This window comes from Tetrao urogallus (genome assembly GCF_951394365.1).
Source record: "Tetrao urogallus genome assembly, chromosome: 4".
In the NCBI taxonomy this organism is placed as follows: domain Eukaryota; kingdom Metazoa; phylum Chordata; class Aves; order Galliformes; family Phasianidae; genus Tetrao; species Tetrao urogallus.
This window is the reverse complement of record NC_136817.1, coordinates 62,166,186-62,189,103: the sequence shown is the minus strand read 5'-3', so window position 1 is coordinate 62,189,103 and position 22,918 is coordinate 62,166,186. Positions and strand designations below refer to the sequence as shown.

At 37.7% G+C, this 22,918-nt stretch overlaps 1 protein-coding gene across 1 annotated transcript in view; it reads left to right on the top strand.

The window, feature by feature from the left end:
- The window catches only part of HTT (huntingtin), a gene marked incomplete at both ends in the record, with an annotated part of 74,880 nt that extends 61,391 nt beyond the window's left edge, over window positions 1-13,489 (top strand). Inside the window, 16 exons of the mRNA XM_079535092.1 lie at window positions 535-722; window positions 1,899-2,025; window positions 2,455-2,555; window positions 3,242-3,396; window positions 3,765-3,904; window positions 4,059-4,141; window positions 4,969-5,099; window positions 5,294-5,423; window positions 6,182-6,337; window positions 7,717-7,907; window positions 8,700-8,814; window positions 9,039-9,252; window positions 9,411-9,516; window positions 11,586-11,748; window positions 12,374-12,534; window positions 13,276-13,489. Of these exons, the coding sequence (XP_079391218.1) occupies window positions 535-722; window positions 1,899-2,025; window positions 2,455-2,555; window positions 3,242-3,396; window positions 3,765-3,904; window positions 4,059-4,141; window positions 4,969-5,099; window positions 5,294-5,423; window positions 6,182-6,337; window positions 7,717-7,907; window positions 8,700-8,814; window positions 9,039-9,252; window positions 9,411-9,516; window positions 11,586-11,748; window positions 12,374-12,534; window positions 13,276-13,489 (2,375 nt within the window). The remainder of the gene's footprint in view (window positions 1-534; window positions 723-1,898; window positions 2,026-2,454; window positions 2,556-3,241; window positions 3,397-3,764; window positions 3,905-4,058; window positions 4,142-4,968; window positions 5,100-5,293; window positions 5,424-6,181; window positions 6,338-7,716; window positions 7,908-8,699; window positions 8,815-9,038; window positions 9,253-9,410; window positions 9,517-11,585; window positions 11,749-12,373; window positions 12,535-13,275) is intronic.
- Window positions 13,490-22,918: the final 9,429 nt, after the last annotated feature.

Below are 22,918 nucleotides of genomic sequence, written 5' to 3'. Positions count from 1 at the left end.
TGCTCTAATGGGAGTACAGTACTGGGTGAAAGTCAAGTCCTCTAGAATGGTCAGCATTGTCTTCTATATCCAGCTGTGGTTGTTTAGTGTAAGATTTCATTTCCATGTAGAGAATGGACCTGTTTATCAGATCTAGCTCAGAGCCAGCTATGAAAGTGCTTTCTTATGAGATAAGTGAGTTTCATCACTTTACATTGTAAGAAAAGCTCTGTTCAATGTGGCTTGCTCTTGCTGGGGTTAGCAAACTTGCATATTTTCTGCTTTTCTTGCATGTTTTTCTGGCGGATCTCAGCTATTGATATTCTCTAGCCCTGAGACTGGCAAGCAATACAAAGAATTGCAGGGGAGGTGGTGGTAGTATTTTTTTTTAACTCGTTAACTGCTATAGAACATTTTTTTGTCTATGTCCTTAGCATGGTTTTGTACTGCTTAGCATATATTTTAATTAAGCTTTTATACTTCTTTTTATATGAATTTAACTGGTGTGTTTTGAAATAGATTCATAAAAATAAATTTCTTTTTCTCCCCCAAAAGAAGTGAAACACATTACTGCAGCTTGTGAAATGATAGCTGAGATGGTGGAATGTTTGCAGACTGCTCTGGCTTTGGGTCATCATAGAAACAGCGGTATCCCAGCATTTCTTACTCCTGTTCTCAAGAATATCATCATCAGTTTAGCAAGGCTGCCTCTAGTGAACAGTTACACAAGAGTGCCTCCCTTGGTATGTTTGTTATGTTTAATTTTCAGGCTCTAAAAGCTTCTGGAGAACTTTTTGCATAAACAAACCAGATGGCATCTTAACTTATATATTATTAGGACTCAAGCAGTATGTGGTTTGATCACCCAGTTTAGGTTTTGAAACTCTAAATAGTAAAACATTGTAAAGATGTGAAACAAAGTTATGAAGTAAGAATTCTAACTAGAAAGGGGTGTAATTTGCTCCTTACATTCTTGGATGAATGTCCAGGCAGTAATTGAAAGAAAATTAGGCAAGGATTTGGGATTTTTTATAGGGTTTAATATTTCCTTCTGTTCTGCAAAATTGTTTAACCTGGGAAGAGTGCAAAATATACATGGATGTCTTTGACATTGATTCACAAGTTCATTTGATAGCATGCTAAGTAAATGCCAAAGTGGTGCAGGATGCTGAGGTGGTCCCAGTGTCTAAACTAAGTGAGGTGTTCAGTGGTGGTACCATGGCATCCCATGCAGGTACTTCTAGATTGTGCATTTTTCCTAAGTTACCGTAGATCCTTTGGACAAAGTATTTCAGTCTCTCCTTTTTGGCAGACATGATGTGGATTTAATAACACTTCATGATTACCTCAAAAGTATTGTTAATGTTGTGAAATGATTTCAAGTTGATATATTAAAAAACAATCATCTGAAATGTATCTAAGTTCTTATGAGGTAAAGCAGAAGTGGATTTCCTGATCCCTATGTAGAGTTTCTCAGCACTGTGTTTATGAGGGGATGGCAAAAGATACTAATTTCATACATGAAGACTTCTTTGGCCACTCTCAGATGCATTTTTATGCTTCTTTAGCCATCTGTTATTTGTTATCCTTGTATTACTGTACTCAATCCAGGTGTTACCTGGTACTTAGCATAACTTAAGTTTTAAACTGTAATATGTGACAGCAACATTTTCTTTAATGCTTTAGCTCAGAAGGTAGGATTAAATAATTAATTCATAGTGAGAAATATGCAGAGAGAAAGTGCAAAATGTGCTACTTGCATTAGCTATGTAATCTTTCTGTATGTCTTTTTATTTGGAGAATTATTTTACTGATTTGTGTCTCATTGCATTTGAATAGTGTTATATGCAAGTATTATTGTCATGTTAGTGCTGTTACTGTTTTCGAACAGTAATAATCTTTCTTACTTTGTATTTCAGGTCTGGAAATTAGGCTGGTCGCCAAAGCCTGCAGGTGACTTTGGCACAGTTTTTCCTGAAATCCCAGTAGAATTTCTTCAAGAAAAAGAAATCTTTAAAGAGTTCATCTATCGCATTAACACACTAGGTATGTACAAAATTAAAATTGAATGCAGTTGGCTCTTACTGAGCATTTTGCCTGTGCTGTGAAGTTAGCAGATGACTGAGTTTGGTGCTACATTAGTCCTCAAAGAAAGTCCAGCTTTTGGATGCTTCTCTATTTTGAAAACCTGATAGATGCCATACTTTTTAACACTGGACAGTCAAATTATCTATATGTATGGTAAAAATAGGAAAGAGGAGAAAAAAAAAGAACCTGATATGAAGATGATATTGTTCAGAGCCCTTCCAATTTTTTATTTTCTGAAATAGAACAGTTTATAATTAATTTGTAATGATTACAAAAATTATCAGTTGAAGAGGAAGCGGTGTGAAATAGCACATTGTTTCCACAGGTTTAATGTTTCATGTTTAGTTTTGTATTAAGACATAAATGGCTTTTGCTGTGTTTTCTTAGGATGGATCAGCCGTACCCAGTTTGAAGAGACTTGGGCTACTTTACTTGGTGTACTTGTGACTCAGCCTATTGTAATGGACCAAGAAGAGAACCAACAAGAGGTAATGTTGCTCACTGAGTGCTTTTTAAATTAAATTTTAATTGGAACTAAGGAAAGCTGTTTCTGTTAATAAGTCTGTCAAACAGAAAAGTAGTGACCAAAATGGAGAGACTACTTCTGGTTTTAGTTCCTTGTCTGCATGTCCATGTGAGTTTAGGCCTGTCAATCAGTGGTGCTAAATTACTGAATCTGTAGCATTGTGGTTTGAAAGCAGCATTAGAGTAATGACTGTATCTAGTTAAAGATACCCAGAAAAATGCTGCTGAAAAATCAGTGATCAGTTTGAGTTGTTTTCCTAAAAGTGTTGTGAATAAAATTAGCTAATGTGGAAACTTCAGAAGCTATCCAACTCAGATTTGGTCTCATTTGATGCTTTGTTTCAACAGGAAACTAATGGATTGGTTCAAACAAGAAAAATATACAATTTGAACGCTCTGAAATGGACACCTTGAGGTTTTAATGCTGTTAGGATAAGAGTGTCCATGTAGAATTTCAGTGATGGAAGGATTGCCTCTCCATCTAGTTGCTGTGCATTGCATGCATTGCGCCTGTCAGTGTCAGCTAGATAGCTAGATATCTGGCTAGGAGGAAGTCTAGTAGCCAGGCTTGTTAATGGTAATTTATATTCAGGGTTTTCAGGACTCTTTTTTTTTTTCCGATTCAAATTACAGTAAGTTCATTTTACAGGAAGATACAGAGAGGACCCAAATTAATGTTCTTGCAGTACAAGCCATAACTTCCTTGGTGCTGAGTGCAATGACAATACCTGTTGCAGGCAATCCAGCAGTCAGTTGTTTGGAACAGCAGCCTCGCAACAAAGCTTTAAAAGCTCTGGACACAAGGTATTTTTTTTCCACTTACTTTGAAGTGTGTGAATTTATACTTGTGAGTAATATGTAGTTACATTTAGCTTAATCTAGCTATAGCAAAAATGCACAGACTGTATTTTTTTAATGTGTGTATAAAGGTGGATCTGTTTGCACAGAAGTCGCATAAACTTGCTGAGTAAAAAGACAGTATCTGGAAGAAGACAATGAATGTAAAATCTAGTCAACAGTGTGCAGAATGTATCTCTAAACATTTCTCAGTTTTAGGATCCCTTAAAATGCCAGTAAGCGTAGATGCGCAACATTGTAGAGTAAGCTAGTCAGACTTGCACAAAATTGTTAACGGGAAAATCTGCTTTAATCAATTTCTGTTGGGTTTTCAGGTTTGGGAGGAAGCTAAGTGTTATCAGGGGAATTGTTGAACAAGAAATTCAAGCAATGGTATCTAAGAGAGATAATATTGCTACTCATCACTTATATCAAGCTTGGGACCCTGTTCCATCACTTTCTCCTGTTAGCACAGGTAGGTGCCTTTGTTGGAGTGAGGGAGTGAGTAAACTTCTCTTCGATTTAAAAAGTAGAAATGATACTGTTAGGAATTTGAAACCCACTTTGCAAGTAAATAAGCCATTTTAAGATATATATATATTTTTAAATTGCCTTCTGTTTTGCTTTAGGTGCTCTTATCAGCCATGAAAAACTCTTATTGCAAATCAATACTGAACGAGAAATAGGAGATATGGATTATAAACTGGGGCAGGTTTGTTAAAACTTAACTTTGAACTTGACTTTTATTACATTTTCTTCTAATTCTTGAAAATCCAGATGAGAAATGTTGCTTAACATCAAGTTTAAATGAAGGCCTCTGACATTAAGAGTAGATAATAATTGCATGATTCCTCTCAGCCAGTTAATCCACCTCTCAGAAGTTTTGCTTTTGTGTGTGTGCTCGGCCTTTGAGCCAGTTATGGAATTATTCTACTCTTCAGCCCTATGTGTTAAAAAGCCCATGTGGTATTAGGCTTAACTTCAGCTTTTGGATTTTAATTTGCTATTGCAAGCATACAGCTGTTCTTAGGAAAAGAGAAATTACTGGACAACTGTGCAGTGTTGTTTTAACTTTAAATGCAGAGGGATTTTCTTAAATTTTATAAAGAAAACCTGAGGAACATAGAGGCTTTCTTTATAGATAGCCTGAGTGAAAGTAATTAACATTGCATTCTGTTCTCGTTTCAGAAGAAAGGTTAAATTGCAATTAGTTTGAGTTGCAGTCATTACTGTTCTTAATTATTCTCTTGCTCAGTATGAATTGCGAATACATTCACTTTGCTTCAGATTTAGGATCTAATGTGTTAACTTTGAATGATGTGTGCACATCGTAGTTCAAGTTCAACTATCATCAAGTTCAACTAAAACATTGAAAAAGGTTTAAAAAAATTGTGATGTGCAGTTCATGTAGATGATGTTTGAAGCTATGTTCACGTGCTGTAATTTAAATGAAAAACATACTGGACTTCTGGAATTTTACTAATCTGACTGAGGACATTGATGAATTCCCTTTTTTTTTTTTTTTAATCTTGCTGTAAGGTCTCTATACATTCCATATGGTTAGGAAATAATATCACTCCATTGAGAGAAGAAGAGTGGGGTGAGGATGAGGAAGATGAGAATGATGTACCTGTTCCTTCCTCACCACCAACCTCTCCTATTAACACCAGGTATGTTGTTTCTCCTTTAACTTATCAAATAACCTTTTATATAATCAAAATTCAGAGTTGAGTAAAACAGCTTTTTTAATTGGACACTGGATGCAAATAAGATAAAAATGTAAGTACTAAAACCTTTTTTAACCTGAGCATTTTGACAGAACTTAAAAACAGCCATTTTAACCTTTGCTTATCGTGCTTTGCAGGAAGCATCGGGCTGGTGTAGATATACATTCTTGTTCTCAGTTCTTACTTGAACTGTATAGTCAGTGGATATTGCCATCAAACCCTAACAAGAGAACGCCAGTCATATTGATCAGTGAAGTTGTGCGATCAGTAAGTCTAAAATATTGTTCTGAATTGTTGAGTGTATGTTAACAAATCTTCGGAGTTAAACATCATTTGTAAAGGATCTTTTAATATGTAAGAAATGCTGACTTTTTTTTTTTTTTTAAAAAAAAAAAGAGAGAAGGTTTTTTCTTGGCATTGATATTACATGGTTAGTGTGGAAATACAACTTGTGCAATTGTAACATTACAACATTTGAAACAATGTAAGCACCTGAATTTGAGTATTTTGCTACTGCATTACAGACATCCTAATGTCATGTGACAGTCCTTTTAAAATTGATTGTTTACAATAAACATATTTCAGGGTTCTGCCTATTCTTTCTCCCTAAAAAAAAAGTCAAAAAACAATGTATTGAAGGACTAAAGTGACAAAGTATACAAGCAAGACTAAAGAATGTGTTTTGATAGGCATTATGTGCTGATAAGGAGGCCTAGATTAAACTGTCTTTGCAGATTATCTATTGTGTAGTTTTGGGAGTTCTAACACACTGTAAGTGGCAGCATTCATTCGTTTTACAGAATTACTTACTGTAGTGGATTTGATTTTGTAAACTTTGTGGGGAAAAAAAAGATCATTTTGAGGTAATATTTTACTGGGATGGATGGTAGAATTCTGCACCAGTTAGTAGTTGTTTTTCCAAACATCTGGTCAATTAAAGGATATTTGCTAGCAATTAAAGGAGATGCCTCTTCTAAGGGACTACTAAAGGGCTTTTTGTGTGTTCAATTTTAATTTGTGCGTAGCTCCTGGCAGTGTCGGACTTATTTACAGAAAGAAATCAGTTTGAGATGATGTATACAACGTTGACAGAATTGCGAAAGGTGCATCCATCAGAAGATGAGATTCTTATACAATATTTGATACCAGCTACTTGTAAGGCTGCAGCTGTTCTTGGGATGGTAAGAAATTCTCATGGAAACTTATTTCAAGTTGATGAGTGTAGGTGTACTAGTCCTTATCTTCCACTGCAAAATCTGACAGTTGTTGATCCTTCTTGTTTTAAGATACAAAGACACTTGACTTGATAGTCCTGTATCTCTTTTCTTTCCCTTGCTCTTTTTATTTTTTTTTTACTTCTGTTGTGTCATTCCATATGTAGGGAATGGACATTTAGCAATGCAGATTAATGTTACTCTCTTTAACTATGTATGCCAGAGAAGAATAGTATCTTTCAATGGACATTTCAGAGAGTACTACTTCTGAAAAAAAAATGATACTTTTTGAGCTAATGCTTCTATAAACTCCATATGAAACTAACATAAAACTGTATTGATAATAGTGATAAGAAATGTTTTGAAATGTTTTGGGACAGTAGTTTGAGTAGCTACTGCTGCAGCACCTGTACTGGGAGTGCTGTGGAAATGATGCCAGACATACTAAAGGAGTTGCAGAGATCATCTTGTTCTGACTGCGCTGCAAATACCCACTCAGTGAGTTAATGACACTTTCTCACAAGTGAACAGCTGCATATCTCTGTAAGTGGGAGAAAATAAAAGGTTAATTCCAGTCGAGGGCTGCGTGCTGTCCCATGCTCTGTCATGTTCAAAACTTGCTTAAAAAGAGCAACTAAGATCACATGTTTTAAAACTGGCCTGTATCTTAGATGCTTCACAAATACCAAAATAAAGTAAAATAAATAATTTCTACTAAATACTTAGAATACATTGCAAGAAAAATAAGACTTCACTGTTCAAATCTAGCAGTACAGGATGTTTTTTAGGTATTCTAGTAGGCTGTTGTATTTTGGTAAAGCATACTATACTAGCTAAATGTAGGAGTGTTGGACAGAAAGATGTGTAGAACTAGGTGCCATTGGTTTTGGGGAAAAAAAGTAAGTGGAAGCACCCTACGATTAGTTGAGTAGATGGCAGAGTATTTGTTTGTACACAGGCTGTTACACTTACCAGCTTTTAAAACAGTTTAGGAGCTTGATGATTCTTGAAGTCCCTTCCAACACAAGCTATTCTATAATTCTGACGGTTTCCAGCCCAAGATCTATAAGCAGTGAATCCCTAATAGCATGTATAACTATGCACACTTTGTTGGTTATAAATTACGGGATAGCGTGTATTATTTGTAGCAGATTATTTTGATAGCATAAATTCAGTCAGTTAATCTGCAAATCATCTCTTATCTGATGTATTACCCTGTGACATTGATTCAAAGTACTATTTTAAGCCAGTCTCTGTTTTGCTAATCTTTAATTTTTCCAGGTATTTCCAAACGGCAACATTTATCAGTTTTTATTTGTAATAAGTACTTCTTTTGAATGTTTTAGGATAAAGCTGTGGCTGAACCAGTGAGTCGACTGCTGGAATCTACCTTAAGAAGCACTCATATGCCCAGTCGAATCGGGGCTCTGCATGGAATTCTTTATATCCTTGAGTGTGACCTCCTCGATGAGACAGCAAAGCAACTCATTCCAATCATCTGCGAGTATTTACTCTCCAATTTGAGAGCAGTAGCACAGTAAGACTTTTCTCTCCTCCCACCATCTTCTTAATATAAGTGAGAGGTTTTGTTTAAGTGAAAGAATACATGTGTAAGTAAACTAGCTTACTTTAGTCTGACTTTTAAAAACTAACAAAAAAAAAAAGTTTATTAAGATTTTTAGGCTTGCTTTATTGGAACTAGGAAAAGCTAGGAATAGCTTTTCTTGCAGTGCCACTCTTTCTGCATCTGACTGGATCTGTTCCATGCTGATGTGCTGCATGCTCCTTTATGGTTTGCCATGTTCACTCCTTTTTAGAGCAGGTTATTGTTTCAGACAGCTCAAGTTCTTGTCATTTTCTTTGAAACTTTACAAATGAAAATTAGCCAGCTTAAGATTTTATTTACAGAACTTTTTTAGTTACTTGAGAGTGAGAAAGCTGTTTTCTCAGACTCTTGTCTCTGGTAAATTGTGCTCCCTAAACCTTTTGTTACTTTTCTGTCAAAGTCATACTTCTTGACTGACCTTTGCAGGATCAGTAATGGAATAAATTTCATCTAAACAAGTGAAGCGCTGATAGTTTGAAATTATATTGCTGAAAAAATATTTGGGAATGTTGCACTGACTTTCCATGAAAACTATTGCTCCTTATAGTATGTGACAAGTTTGTGCAAATCACTTGGAGATGCATTGTGCAGTTTACAGTTTAAAAACGGCATAAATTTGATGTGGAAAAAATACCTGCTATTTCTAGGGCTTGTTTGTATTGTCTCAATTCCTGACCTCGATAACTTATGTAAGTAACTACTAGTGTTTTTTCTTATTTACAGTTGTGTGACTGTCCATAACCAACAGCATATCTTAGTAATGTGTGCAGCTGCATTCTATTTGATAGAGAACTATCCACTTGATGTAGGACCTGAATTCTCTGCAGGAATTATACAGGTATGTTGAAATTCCCACAATCACAGCTAATTATGTAACTTGGGATCACCCACCATATGATATCTTTAACTCTTGACTTAATTTTTGTGACGGAAGTTTTATTTTCATCAGGCTTCCTTTAAACAGCAGTCCTACATGCAGTTCCTCACAGAAGAGTTGTAAAAGCACGCTGCTAGAAGGTGACCTCAAAAAAACAAGCAGATGGCTTTTTTTCTGTATTTCAGATGTGCGGAGTCATGGTGTCTGGAAGTGATGAATCAACACCATCCATTATTTACCACTGTGTCCTGAGGGGATTAGAACGACTCCTCCTTTCAGAGCAGCTTTCCAGGCTGGATAGTGAATCTCTGGTTAAACTGAGTGTCGACAGAGTGAATGTGCAGAGCCCCCACAGAGCCATGGCAGCTCTTGGGCTAATGCTGACTTGCATGTACACAGGTATCTTATGTTTTTTAAATACCTTTTGATGTGCTGAAAGACTAGCTTACTAACAGTGCTAATTTTAATTTTTTTTTTTCAATTGTTCTTGCTAGCAAGGATAAAAAGGTCTTATTCTGGCATTTGCAGTAAATTTGTAACAAATTATTTTGGTTTAGGAAAGGAAAAAGTCAGCCCCAGTCGTTCCACAGATGCAAATCCTGCAGCCCCCGACAGTGAATCTGTGATCGTGGCTATGGAACGAGTATCTGTTCTTTTTGATAGGTGAGAGGATGAAACCTGGTAAAATGTGTCGTGGGGCACCGATGGGGAAATGATTCTTTGGCACTGTCTCCTCACTTCTCTGACAGTTCTAATATTTAATTAATGTTATTTCTCTGCTTACTGTTGCTTAAAATTGATACTTGTAGTATACACAGTAACACTGATGGAATTGCTGAACACAGCTCAAATGTACAGGAATGTAAATGGAAAACAGACATGTCCTAACTGATCCTCAGTGTTGCACAAACTGTAATTCTTTATAAATGTATTTCCAGCTTCCTTCAGGTCAAACTCTTAAGTGCTTTTCAGGATGTCTTCTGTGTAATCAAGGATATAAATCCTAGTTTACGGGAAATAATCTTTGAAACCATCCTTAAGAGTTTAAAACCTCTTTTCCCCTTCCCCCACCCACATGTTGCTCTTTCCAAGGCTGTTAAGTAACTGCAGTGGAAGGGTACAAAGCATTTCTGTATTCACATGGAACTCATTTAATGGAAGTATTTCATAACCCCTGTTCTGATCTGACAATCTCAAGCTGTGTTAAGTGAGCATAGCATGTTAGATTTTGCATAGTAGCTTGTGGCATAATGGCTGGCTTTTTTTTTGTGCGGGTTCAGTGGTTTTTCCATAAAACTGGATGAGGGTTTCAGTTCTGCACTCAGTGAGAACAGAGCTGGAGCAGTGCTGGAAAAAGTCACTCCTAAGAGTTAGTAAAACAAACAAGAATACTAGAAGCAGAAAATTTCTTATGATTATTCCCTACAACAGTTACTGACTTGATCTTAGCACATTGACAGATGCAGCATTTATTAGGAAGATGTTCCAGTCAGTCTTCATTAAATAAGATAGTCTGTAAATTGAAGATTTCTCCCTCTTTACAGTGCTTTTCTCGGTTTTTATATTAGTCATTCTGGTGTTGATTGAAAAATATGCAAAGATGTTATGAATGAAAATCATGGCCTCAAACGCCTCCAGGGATGGGGCATCCACAGCTTCTCTGGACAGCCTGTTCCAGTGCCTTACCACCCTCTGAGTACGGAATTTCTTCCTATTATCTAAATGTCCCATCTTTTAATTTAAAACCATTTCTCCTTGTCCTGTCACTATCAGTAAAAAGTAAGTCTCTCTCCTGTTTATAAGCACCCTTTAAGTACTGGAAATCCGCAGTGAGGTCTCCCCAAAGCCTCCTCTTCTCCAAATTGAACAATCACGGTTCCCTCAACCTTTCTGCATAGGAGAGGTGCTCCAGCCTTTGTAGCCTCCTTTGAACCTGCTCCAACCATGTTCTTTTTGTGCTGTTGGCCCCAGGCCTGGATGCAGTACTGCAGATGGGGCCTCACAAGAGCAGAGAGGCACAGTCCCCTCCCTCACCTTGCACGCCTCTTTTGATGCAGCCCAGGATACAATTGACCCTCCTGGCTGCAAGCACACACTCACGTCTATCTGTTCATCAGAACCCCAAAGTCCTTTGCAGTGCTGGTCTCAATTTCTTCTTCTCCTGGTCTACACAAACCTTGTGCTGGACGCTGGTGAACCTCATTAGGTTCTTGTGGGTCCACTTTGCAAGCTTGTCTCTGGATGGCAGCTCTTCCTTCTGTTATGTCGGCTTCACTCAGCTTAGTGTCGTCTGCAAACTTACTGAGGGTGTGCTCAGTCCCACTTTACAGGTCATTGAAAAAGATGTTGAAGAGAATGATCTTTTTTCTGATAATTAGTAGTAGTGATCTCCCTATCTTTTTTTTAATTCTCATTTAACTTCTTCAGCAATTGTATTGTGAAATCTTGTTTCTAAACCGGTACTTTAAAAATGTTGGCTACTTGAGAAAGGAAGCGGGAAAAAAAGTTGGGGAGGGGCAGGTGAGGGAATAATTTCTATAGAATTTATTATAGCTTTGTTAGATTTCTTAGGCTAGACTGTTAGTGTAAGATGAGGTGAAGTCTTGATTCTTGTTTAAGACTTGCCTATGTAAAGATGAAAATAAAGTATTCTTCATATTGCGATTAATTTGAAAACAACAAGATGATCACTGGAGTTAAATAATAAAATGTTATTTTTCTATTCTTTTTAGGATCAGGAAGGGATTTCCTTTTGAAGCTAGAGTAGTGGCCCGAATCCTTCCACAGTTCCTTGATGACTTTTTTCCTCCACAAGATGTAATGAATAAAGTTATTGGAGAATTTCTCTCCAATCAGCAGCCTTATCCACAATTTATGGCAACAGTAGTTTATAAGGTAATGTATATCTACCTTTTTCCTTACGTATTTCAGAGAACTGTTAAGTAAGTGACAGCTCTTCAGTCTTCAGTACTTGAATACAAGGGGCAAATATAATTTTCACTAGATCTAAAAAGCTATTCAGCAGTGTTTGAGGTGTACTGCTGTGAACGTTGTGTTGTGGGGGGAATGGAGGATCTAGAATCACCTTGATAAAGGAAAAATAATGAGAAAATTAATAGCGGGGATTCTGCTGCTCAGATTTTTCTGGTCTTGAGGAGGCACTCCAGGTCATATGGTTCTATGAAACCAGCCAAGCTTCTGGCAGACATAGTTGGGCTTCTTGGTATCCTGTGTTTCATCACCTACGTATTGAACTCGTGCATTGCTTAAGAGTGCATGTATGCACCTCCCTTCATGTTTTAAAAACAGAGATGCAATGCAGGTCTTGCTTTTTGTGTACTCACTTCAATTTGCCACAGGTGTCTTGAGTCCAGTCTGCAGAATCACTTAGTCAGAGTTGTCTCCAACAATTCTGTGAATCTCAGAGCTTTGTAGATGAGGTAAACCTTTAAAAGAGAAACTAAACTCCTTCCCGTGTCTGTGTGTCTTGTCTTTATTCCTACATGAAATATTTTTGCAGGTATTCCAGACACTGCATACCACTGGACAGTCCTCAATGGTCCGTGACTGGGTGATGCTGTCTCTCTCTAATTTCACACAGAGAACACCTGTGGCAATGGCAGTGTGGAGTCTTTCCTGTTTTTTTGTCAGTGCTTCCACCAGTCAATGGATTTCAGCAATGTATCCTAAACAGACTGAATGTGTGTCACTTCTGGGTAAATGTGATTCTGTAAAGGACACTGGTAGTTTAGGAGAGCTTAATACACAATGTAGTACACACACAAAAGAAACCTTAACCAGAATAACAAACTTTTATTCTATCTGTACTGTGCTTGATATTGTCCTTTTGGTACCTCAGGTTTCAGGAAGAAAGAACTTCTAAACAGATTTTTGAGAATACAGTTACCTAAAACTATTTTTTAAATTCCTGTTCCTTGTGACTGTTCAGGTTGATTTGGAAATTCATTATGGTTAAGAGGCTTTAAAAAAGCTTCATTGGATATGTTTGCAGTCACTTCTAAATTCTTTGTCTTGTATTCCTCCTACAAAATATTAAATAAAAAAAAAAAAAAGCTGCCTTTCATGACTGGGCAGGAAATAAACAAATGTCATCATGTCTGAAATCTAATGATTCCTCATGACAGCACTGCTCCTTGGCTGTGGGCAGTTCAGACTAATTGCACCATTTCCTCCATTAGGTAAAAACGGCTGCTAGGTTAAAGTAAGTTTCTGGAAATAAAAAATTGTGATAAGCTACTGAAGAAATAGGATTCCTGTAGGAGCAGTTCAGTGAATACATGAAAGTGTTTTTCACGTTGTTAGTGAGCTCAAATATACACCACTTCATTGGAGAGCAGTGTTTAATGTAGTAAACCAAATATATTTAAATTCTGTCATTTATGACCTTAACTTGTATCTCAGTCTTCCACATATTATCAGCAGAATGGGAAAACTGGAGCAAGTGGATGTTAACATCTTCTGTTTGGTGGCCATGGACTTTTACCGACATCAGATTGATGAAGAATTAGATCGGAGGGCTTTTCAGTCAGTGTTTGAGGTGGTAGCATCTCCAGGAACTCCATATCATCGCCTCCTAACTTGTTTGCAAAATGTCCACAAGGTCACAGCATGCTGAATGTCCTGATGCATAATGAAATTGCATGACTAGCGTTGGAATCTGATACAAACTGTAGGAAATGTGAGATCGAGGAAGTATCTGCGGTTGCATTTGTGATAAACTTGGACCTGCCACTTATTTTCTTCCAGAATGCATGGAGAAGTGTTTTGCAGCACTGAAATCACCTGAAAAATCTAGCGTAGTTTTTTTGTTCTTGACACGAGGCACCTATGGGTGGAGTTGTCCACGTTCTACAAGTGATGTTTGGGACTAACCTGAGACAGGATTTACTAACTGTAAACTATGAGCAAGTGCTACATGCAAGATAGCTGGTGTTGCTCTTCTTCCTAACGTTCAGCTGAAGCCACTGTGTTGCAGCTGGTAAGAAACCGACAGAAACACTCTGTTATTGCAAGTTGCATTCATTAGAAAACTTCCTAGTTTTTTATGTACATGTATGTACTGTTGTGTAGTACAAAACAGAGATTGCTGAATTGAATTGTCTCTCCCAAACGAGGACAACAGAAGGTGGCTTTCGTGAGTTACACTTCCAGCATGTAATTCCTCTCCAGACTTTCTTATATCCTGTGGTGCACGTGTTGGTGGTATTGGAGATGTGGTGCACATACGTAACCACACTTTTTTTTTCTGTTTTTTTCCTCTCAGGATTCAAAATTTGAGTACAGTATATCAGTAAAAGAAATTTTAACTTAAATATTTCTATTTCTATATCATGTACAGTATGTAAAATTGTAAGATGTGTGATGCATGAGCTGTGCTGTAATTTGAGGTGAACAGAAGCCACGCTACTGAATGTCTTGACATCTGTATTGTCCTCATTTTTCCTTGTGCTCAAATTTATGTTCTTTTTGAAACTCCATCTTAATGTACAGATTACATCTTGTTTTGCATCTCACTTTTTCTTAAAGCGCTTTAAAACTGGAATATGTTGATTTAATGTGTCTTGAGTGACTGTATTAAGGAGGCATTCTTGTGGTCCACTTGTAGCTTTTGAATTCCTTTATTTTGAGATGTTATGGTAAAAGAGAGGACTAGTTGTTTTGGATCAGCTTTTTGTATACTTAAGAAATGGCTCTTATCTGTTGCACAGCGTTTAAGAGACAATAGTGCAAGCTCCCCAGTAGTCAGTAACCATTTGACCTTTCCTAACTGAGACCATGGGGTCAACTGGATTCAAACCGCTTCTCGCTTTGAACAAATTTATACTAGCAGTTGAGAATCAGAAGGCTGCTGTGGTCTACTTTGGGACTGGTAAAGTGTTAGATTACACAACTGCTTTTATTACCTGCCATACACAATGCTTTAGACACACAATGTTATAGCACTACACAAGGCAGATTTAGCTTTTACTTACCACCCAAAAAACCCCATTGATTTGTGAGTTGCATGGGGAGAGCATAGCGTTCATCCTCAGTTATATTTGTTCTCATTTTTTAATTATAGGAAAATGATAGCTGGGTTTTCAGTCACGTCCTATATTTAACCTCTCTTCAACTCCTTATTACACCTTTTGGTGACACTTGGAAAAATGAGATAGTGTTGTCAGGAGGAGCATGTACTTGTATGTATTTCTGTATATAATGTATATGTGGAAATTATACACGTGACAACATTTAATGTATACAGATATGTATATTTGTATTTATTAAACCCATGTATTTAAACTAATTCCAATCTAGACCAAAAATTGTTACTCCTGCCCATAAATTGATTTAAAAGGAACTGTCCACTGCTGTCACTTCCTCTTGAAAAGGCAGAACTGATAATATGGGCAGTAGAAACAACTGTAGACATTGCTGTATTTAGCTCTCTACAGATCTTACTATCTAGAGCAATTATTTCTGCCCTTAGTTGGGTTACTCTTATTTCTTGGGCCACAGCACTGTGGTGATTTTTAAAAGAAGCTGAATAGGAGTTCAGAAAATGATTTAATAGATACTGTTTGAAAGTTTTGAGTTGCATCGAAATTATCTTAATTCTGACAAGAGAATAATTCAAGGCAGTGAGATATAATGCCCTGTGCATTCGTTAAGGGTAGTATAGATCACTCTTCCCTTTTGTAACCACCAATAATCGTTTTGTACTGTAAACCCACACACCAGTCAGTTTTTGTATGATATATAGTTTAAGTGAAGATATTTTTGTAAGCTATTTTCCAAATTTTAAAATAGATTTTAATATATTTTTTAAGCATCAGGTTAGTCATATTCTCACCAACAGTATACGTTGTGTTACAAACTGTTAAATTCTTCGTCATTTTAAGCTCCTCATGATTAACATGGTTGGTTACTTTATCTTGGGAAAACAGGAGCTAGTCCCTTTATGAAACTTTCCAAACCAACCGATTTGGGACTTGCCATAGAATCTTTCCAACCACTGAAAGGAGTCTATTGAACCAAGCAGTCAGCATGGCTGGATGAGAAGCACCTGATGTGACAACGCCCCTTTCTCTCAAATGACCTTTAAGCAAATACTTCCATTACTCAGTTTTGGGCAAGCTTTAGAGCAGATGCAGTCAGTTTTACACTTGTGGATTCACTGCTAGTAATTACTCCATCTGCTTGGACTTCTCTTGGAGATTTGTCATAGTATTTATATACCTCCTGAAACACGTTTCTGGAACTTCTAAAGAACAGCAGCTCCTTTTAAGAAGTTCTCAGTGACCTGTAGGGAAGAAGGGCCCTCCTAGTGTGGAAACAGGCACACAAGTAGTGCTTCAAATCTAACATGTCACCTGCAGCACACTTTGCTGTCCTCTTCCTGTACTTGCTTTCTCCATTCTCCCTTCTTTTGGGGTGAAATTGTACTTGAAGTCACTCCTTTCTGCTTGTAGTGACAAGAATCAAGATGTCTGTGATGGGGACTGCAACAACAGAACAAAACAGAACAGTGGTCACCAAGAAATCCTGATATTGGATTTAAAGAAAAAAAATGCAAAACATTTAAAATAATTTATTATTGAAAGCATTCAGAGTATTTTGTATTCAGAGTATTTTCTTTTCTACTTATGCATTTTGCCATTTGAAATTGTGAGTGTATTTAAATCTTCTCTTGAGCGTATACTCAGATGTCATTTCTTCCCCAAAGTAAGTGATTGAGCAGTACTCCTGCTTCGGTAGGAATGCCTTCTCAGTACCAAGAAGCTTTGTTTCTTAAAAAATAGAGCATTCCTTAAGCATTAAGTAATGATAGAACAGATTTAGATAAATGAAGTGGGGAATGAGTGGAAGCTTTCGGATTCATACTTAATAGATTTACCTTAAGAGCGTTCTGTCTTCCCGTTCTCCTTTACAAATGGCTGTTAACTTCATAAAGCAGATAAGGAGGTTGTGTCAAAGCACTGCAAAGACAGTTCTCCAAGAGCAGCAGACGTATTTTTTTGTCTTACACGTTGGTGGAGCTGTCATACCTAAGCATTTACGCTTCCTAAATAAAAGAAATTTTTAGATTATAATGAGCAATAAATATAGCAATAAGCAGTCTAATTAGATTTGGTCATTCAGAATCTTACCCAGTGGTTGGAAGGGATGAGGTGGGAGGAAAAGGTGTTGGTTCAAGTACATTCATTGCATAAAACAGACTTTCCATGTACAGTCCCAAGTAAAATTTGCACTAATGATAGAAATAACTATGTGACAGTGGTAAGTTCTTTGCTCTTTTATTTTTAAAAAAGTTCTGTTTACAGAGATACAGATGATAAAAGTTATAAAGGAGCAAAGTACTTCGGTACTTTAATTTAGATAGTTTCCTTATTTTAAAGTTTAAAAAAAAAAAAAAAAAAGGCAAGCTGCTGTAAGAACCAGAGTAAGCAATGTAGCAAAATTACTGGGAAGTTCAATATGCTACTCTTATATTGAGATTTCAGGTGAACTCTTTGTGCATGCTACTTTGAAGCATCCATTGAAAAATCTTGAGAATCCCACAGTCATGGCCAGGAGAGCTTCTGTAGCATGCCAGGTTTTAGTTGCGTTCCTGTTGACTGGGTATGAATGCTGCAGAGCATTTGTGAAGCATGCGCTGCTTTGTCATGTGCATTTGTGTGAGCTTATCATTCCCACCAGTCTGTGTACACATACCATCAAGTTGGGTCAACCTGACGAAGGACAAGGCCAAGGCATGTGATGTACAGCACCCTGTGCTGCTGTCTTATAGAGCTCGAGGGCAGTGATGAGCGAAAGCTTGGAGCCCCAACCCAAAGAACAATTGTACTCAAAATAAAAGGAAAGCATATAATTTTAGATGTCTGTTTAAGTTTAAAGAAATGCTGAAAATACTGCAATTTGAAGCTAAAAGAGAAAATAAAATACAACTATTGCTGTAAGACATTTTTCTCTGTTTATTTAAAAAAAAAACAAAAACAAAAAAACAACCTTGTTGCATTCTCACTATATTTTTCCTCAGTGTCTTCTTTTCAGCAGCTATCAAATATGGAGTGTTTTAACATTATGCAAGAATACTCGAACTACCTGCGGTTGTAGGTATGCTTCAGAATTTCAGTGCTGTTTGCAATAAAAAAGTATTACAACTGAGCTTTATATAGTCACCCTTACCAAAACTTTGAGATCAGAAAATGCAAAATTGAAGCATACAGCTGTATTCTTTGGATGAGGATGTTTTTATCTGCAGCAGTCCTATGGGGGAGATTATGTTACGCTGGAGAAAAAATGGTTTAACTTGCCTAAGCTTGATTGCCCAGCTGTTAGGCTTTCCATTGGGCCTCCATCTTAAAAGATGTTTCTGGGTGGTCCTGCTGCCGAGCACTGGAGGATCTCTTGCTGAACTTGACTGTTTGAGACATCTTGTTTTGATTAACTTTGCAGCTCTTGGCTGTTCTTTGGAAATTCTGGAATAAGCTTTAAAGCAGTAGCTTAATGTACCAAGCACGTGCTGGTTTCATTCTTGGTCAAAATAACTTTTTCGCACGTTTTTCCTTGTCAGCGTTGCTAGCTGGTAGGAACAGCTGCTCCTGTCACCATTTGTTTTAGTTGAATGATAGTCTTCAGCTTTTGTTCTTCACTTGGAGAAGAGCAGCAGCTTAAGTTTTGAAAAGAGAGAAGGTGGTTTAATGTACGCAGGAAAATGAAGCACTGCACTTCTAAGAGTGGAATTCTTCAGTTCTCTCTAACAATTTTCTCCACTGCCTCTCCTGTCCCATGTAAATACTGCTTTGCCCCTTTTGAGTCAGCGCAGCTATCGGACTGTTGCAGCCATCCTTTGGAACTGGCTTGGCTCTGCCCCAGTTAGGAGATGAAAAGCTTTGATTGCATGTGCAATTATACCGTAATTATACCATAACTTTTGCATAACTGCTAGAAGAGATGAAAAGATTTGTGATTTCTAGGATTGTTGGAAGTAAAGCATGAAAAGGTTTATACATTATATAGAATATCTTCTAAGCCAAACCTCCTGTTCTTCCACTGTAGCCATAATTCTACATGAATTCTGTTTCTGTTCTTTCCCATGGCATATACATCCAAGTTATAGCATCATAATCCTCACCCCAGGTGCTGTTTTCATATCCTTCCAATTGCAAATGCCATGGGTAGATTTTGATCGAGTGCAACCTGATTGTTTTCCCTCATTATTTACATTCTGGAGTTCTTTCAGCCAGGCTGCAGTGTTTGGGCTCCGAGCAAAATGCATCCCTGAGGGCTGGGTTTGACTCTACCACAGAAGCTTGCGTGCAGATTTGAGCCAGGTGAAGTTAAACCATTTAAATAGTATGTTTCTGCTAATCTAGCTCATCTTGAATTACATGCCCTGTAAAACTTCTGATTCATTTCGGTGTTTCACTAACTTGAAATAAGTCCCCAGATGGAGATCTGTTGTACCTCTTAGTTCCCCTTAAGGAAAAGGGAGTAAGTGGGCTTTCAGCACGATCTTTCCGTTGGGTGACTCGAATATTGAACGATTTGCCTGATCATCCAATGGAAATGCAAGTGGAAACCTTGCTAAAAACTTTCTTGAAGTGTCTTAGTGTTGATGTTTCATATACCATCTTCAGCGTTTATGTTTGCATCTGCAAGAACACAATTTGTCTTCTAACTTTTTGTTTCAGGCAAGTTAGGACAGATATTCCTTCAGTTGTTCTTTGTTCAGAATTTCTCTTTGCCTTCATAACTGCTTTAAACCAGCAGTTTTTGATTTCAACTGAAAGTTAATCCTTGAGAAGTGGGAGGTTTTTTTTTTTTTTCCTAAGCATTTCAAGGCTCCTGATCTTTACGTCTCTTATTCCTTCTCCTCCCCCCTTCTTTCCTCTTCCTTGACCCCTGAAGTAAATATTTCACCATGCTGATGCTTTATAATAAAAGTTTTATGTTATTCCTGTGTAATGAAAGGTAAGATGGAGTGATCCAAAGTACCTGGTGTTTTTGGATGAATTTTGGATCCTGAAGAAGCTAATCTCTAGAATGGAGGTGTATAAAGCTGTTATTTTTAAATACTGACAGTAGTAATCTAAAAAGATGTTTCTTAATCAGTACCCAAATGCTTTCAAAAGTGGTTCTTTTTACTTCATTGCTTTTTGGTTCCACCTGCTCTCACTACAGAAACATGTTTATATGCTGCAGAGTTACTTGAATGTGAGGCTGTGGATCTACAGCGCGTTTCCATTGTGCTGTGATCTGAAAGCATAAGAAATGTGAGGAACGTGAGCTGGCAGCTGGGAAACCTGCAGGCAGCACGAGCAGCGCAAGTGAAAGGAACCTGCTGCTTCAGACAGCCTTGTGTGGCACCAGGTTACATTAGCGATGGCACAGCAGAAGCTTGTATTCTGCTGACAGGTTATTTTTCCATTTCTACCATTGGCCCATGAGGTTTGAGAGTATCCCTCTGTGGGAGAAATTACACAAACCTAAATTGGTTTGAGTTGATCGGTCTCAGCTAACTGGTTTAAGCAAACTAAGTTTCTTAAGCCATAAAAATCCCAACTGTGGTATTGTACCTTTGAAATTAATTGTGGTGATGGTGGAATGCTGCAAGAAGTCATGCTGAGCTGTCATGTTGTGTTAGAAAAGATTGCTGGGCTATATCTACTACTGAAAATACAAACAGTTTGTTGCAGAAAGATTTATAGCGTTTAAGGGGTTGTTTTGCATTTTTGCTGATGGGGTAAATACCATCAAAGTGCTTATTAATTATTAACTTCTTAGTGAAGTCTGGCTCCCCTTTGTATACACTGCTTTTATTCTCAGTTTGACTACATTAACTCGAGATGAAACGTAAATGCTCAATCCTAAATTAATGATTTTTAACTGTATTGTACTCTGCAGCTTTATTACCTGAAAAAAATCTCGGAATCAGGGAGCAAATCTGATTTCACTCAGGCTTTGCTGACTACAAAATCTCATGGATGCAGAATAACTTTGGAAGTTGAATGCCATAAACATGAATTTACCCCTAAATGAGATAATATTGAAGAGCACTTCAAAGCCTGTTACAAAAGCTGGGCATCGTTCAAATGACAATGATCAAGAGTTGAACAAAGGTCCTTCTTGTCTGCTGATGACCAGCTACAGATACTTAAAGTATCAATGTATATTTAAGATGAAAATAATCAAAAAGCAATCCCTAGCCCTAAGCAATTAAATAGTGCATTGACGCCTATGGGAAATCATTACTTTTCCTGTGTGCAGCTTTCAGGTGGGTATAAATGATTGGGGCAATTTGTGGACTTCAAATATGAACAGTCCTTGAGACCAAGGGGCTGTGGTACACCCCAGGACAGGGTCACTGATGGCACTTCTGGGGATGTGGTAGGACAGAGCCAGGCTGACAGTGCCCTGGCTGGTGAGAAAGTGCCTGAAAGCCCTCAGCTGAAGGGAGAGCAGGAAATGGTTTTGTGTCATCTGGCTGCAAGGTACAGCCCAGGGATGAAGGAACAGTAGGAAGAGGTGAGTCAGAGCATGTGAGCAGCTTTAGTACTGGGCAAATGGCTAGACCCTGTTTGTTCTATTTAGTATCATCATCATCAACGGCTCTGTATTATGCCTGAAAATGTGTCCTGAGTATTTTTCCACTTTGCTTCCAGTCCTGTTTAGTTCTTTGGCTGCATGGGTATTTACTGAGCAGCAAGGAAAGGAAAAGCATTTTTAAGTTGGAGAGCTGTGGCAAGATGAGGAAGGCTGCAGAACCTTAAACTGCTTCTGAGTAGTGTTGTTACCCATATAAATTAGACTTTGAGTGTTTCTTTATATTGGTTTATAAAAGGAATACATACTTCATTTGTGCTTTGAACTAGAGTTTTTTCCCTGTGAATTACTACTCCAGAGTCAGCCAGAATGATCTCTGTACTGGTGCCTTTCATGTAACTATGTCAAGCAAGTTGGTTTTTGGGGTTGTTTTTTGTGTTTTTTTCCCTTCTCCTGACAATCATAAAAGCAAAATAAGTAAGTAAATCTGCTTTATCTAGTTTTAGTTGCTTCCATTCACATTACTGCATTTTCTCTAGGGATAATCTGATGTTTTGGGTTTTCGGATAAAAATATTTTGCATTATTTTGTTTCTCGATTGCATTCCAGTTATGTTATTTCTCTGTAAATATGTTATTTTTAATTTGTAACATTGTGATGTACCAGCATCCATCATATGCAATATTCTCTTAGTAGAGCCTGGTGATTTCTGGTTTTGCACTCTGACGTATTGATCTAATGATTTATAGATATATTTGATCAGAGATCAGTTGTAAGTACTGGCATAGCCAAAATACATGTGTAGGGTTGTGCTTAGCAACCCTGCTGTCAGGGAAATTATTAGGAAAGAGTTTTGCTGGGTTGAAGAAAGGTTGAAGAATGCTTTCTGGAAAAGGGATAGTCTCTTAGTTCTGGTACAAATTGGACTTGTCCAGTCTTTTTTTGTGTCTCAGCCCCATAAAAATGCAGTCATACAAAAGTTGAACACAGCTCTGAGAGTTGCTTTCTCTGTGCATTGCCATCTTTTCTTCACTCTTCCTTCATAGTGTAAACTTGTGCAGCTCAGTTCATCTCCAGGCTCATCCCTGAAATCCTAAATGTGCATAACAGAATCATTAAGGTTGGAAAAGGCCTCTAAGATCATCTAGTCCAACCATTCACCTGCCACCAATATTGCCCATTAAACTGTGTCCCTAATTAGTTCATCTACCCTTCCCTTAAACACCTCCAGGGACAGTGCCTCCACCGCCTTCCTGGGCAGCCTGTTCCAATCCCTCACCACTCTTATAAGAAGAAATTCTTAATATCCAGCAGGAGACCCCCTGACACAATTTGAGGCCACTCCCTCTTGTCCTATTGTCCTGTACAGAGGGACGCTTTCCTGCTCCTGCTGGCAACACTATTTCTGATACAAGCCAAGGTGCCGTTGGGCTTCTTGGCCACCTGGAAACACTGCTTAGCTTGTGTTCAGCCAGGCGCCAACAAACGCCCCAAAATCCTTTTCCTCTGCACAGAC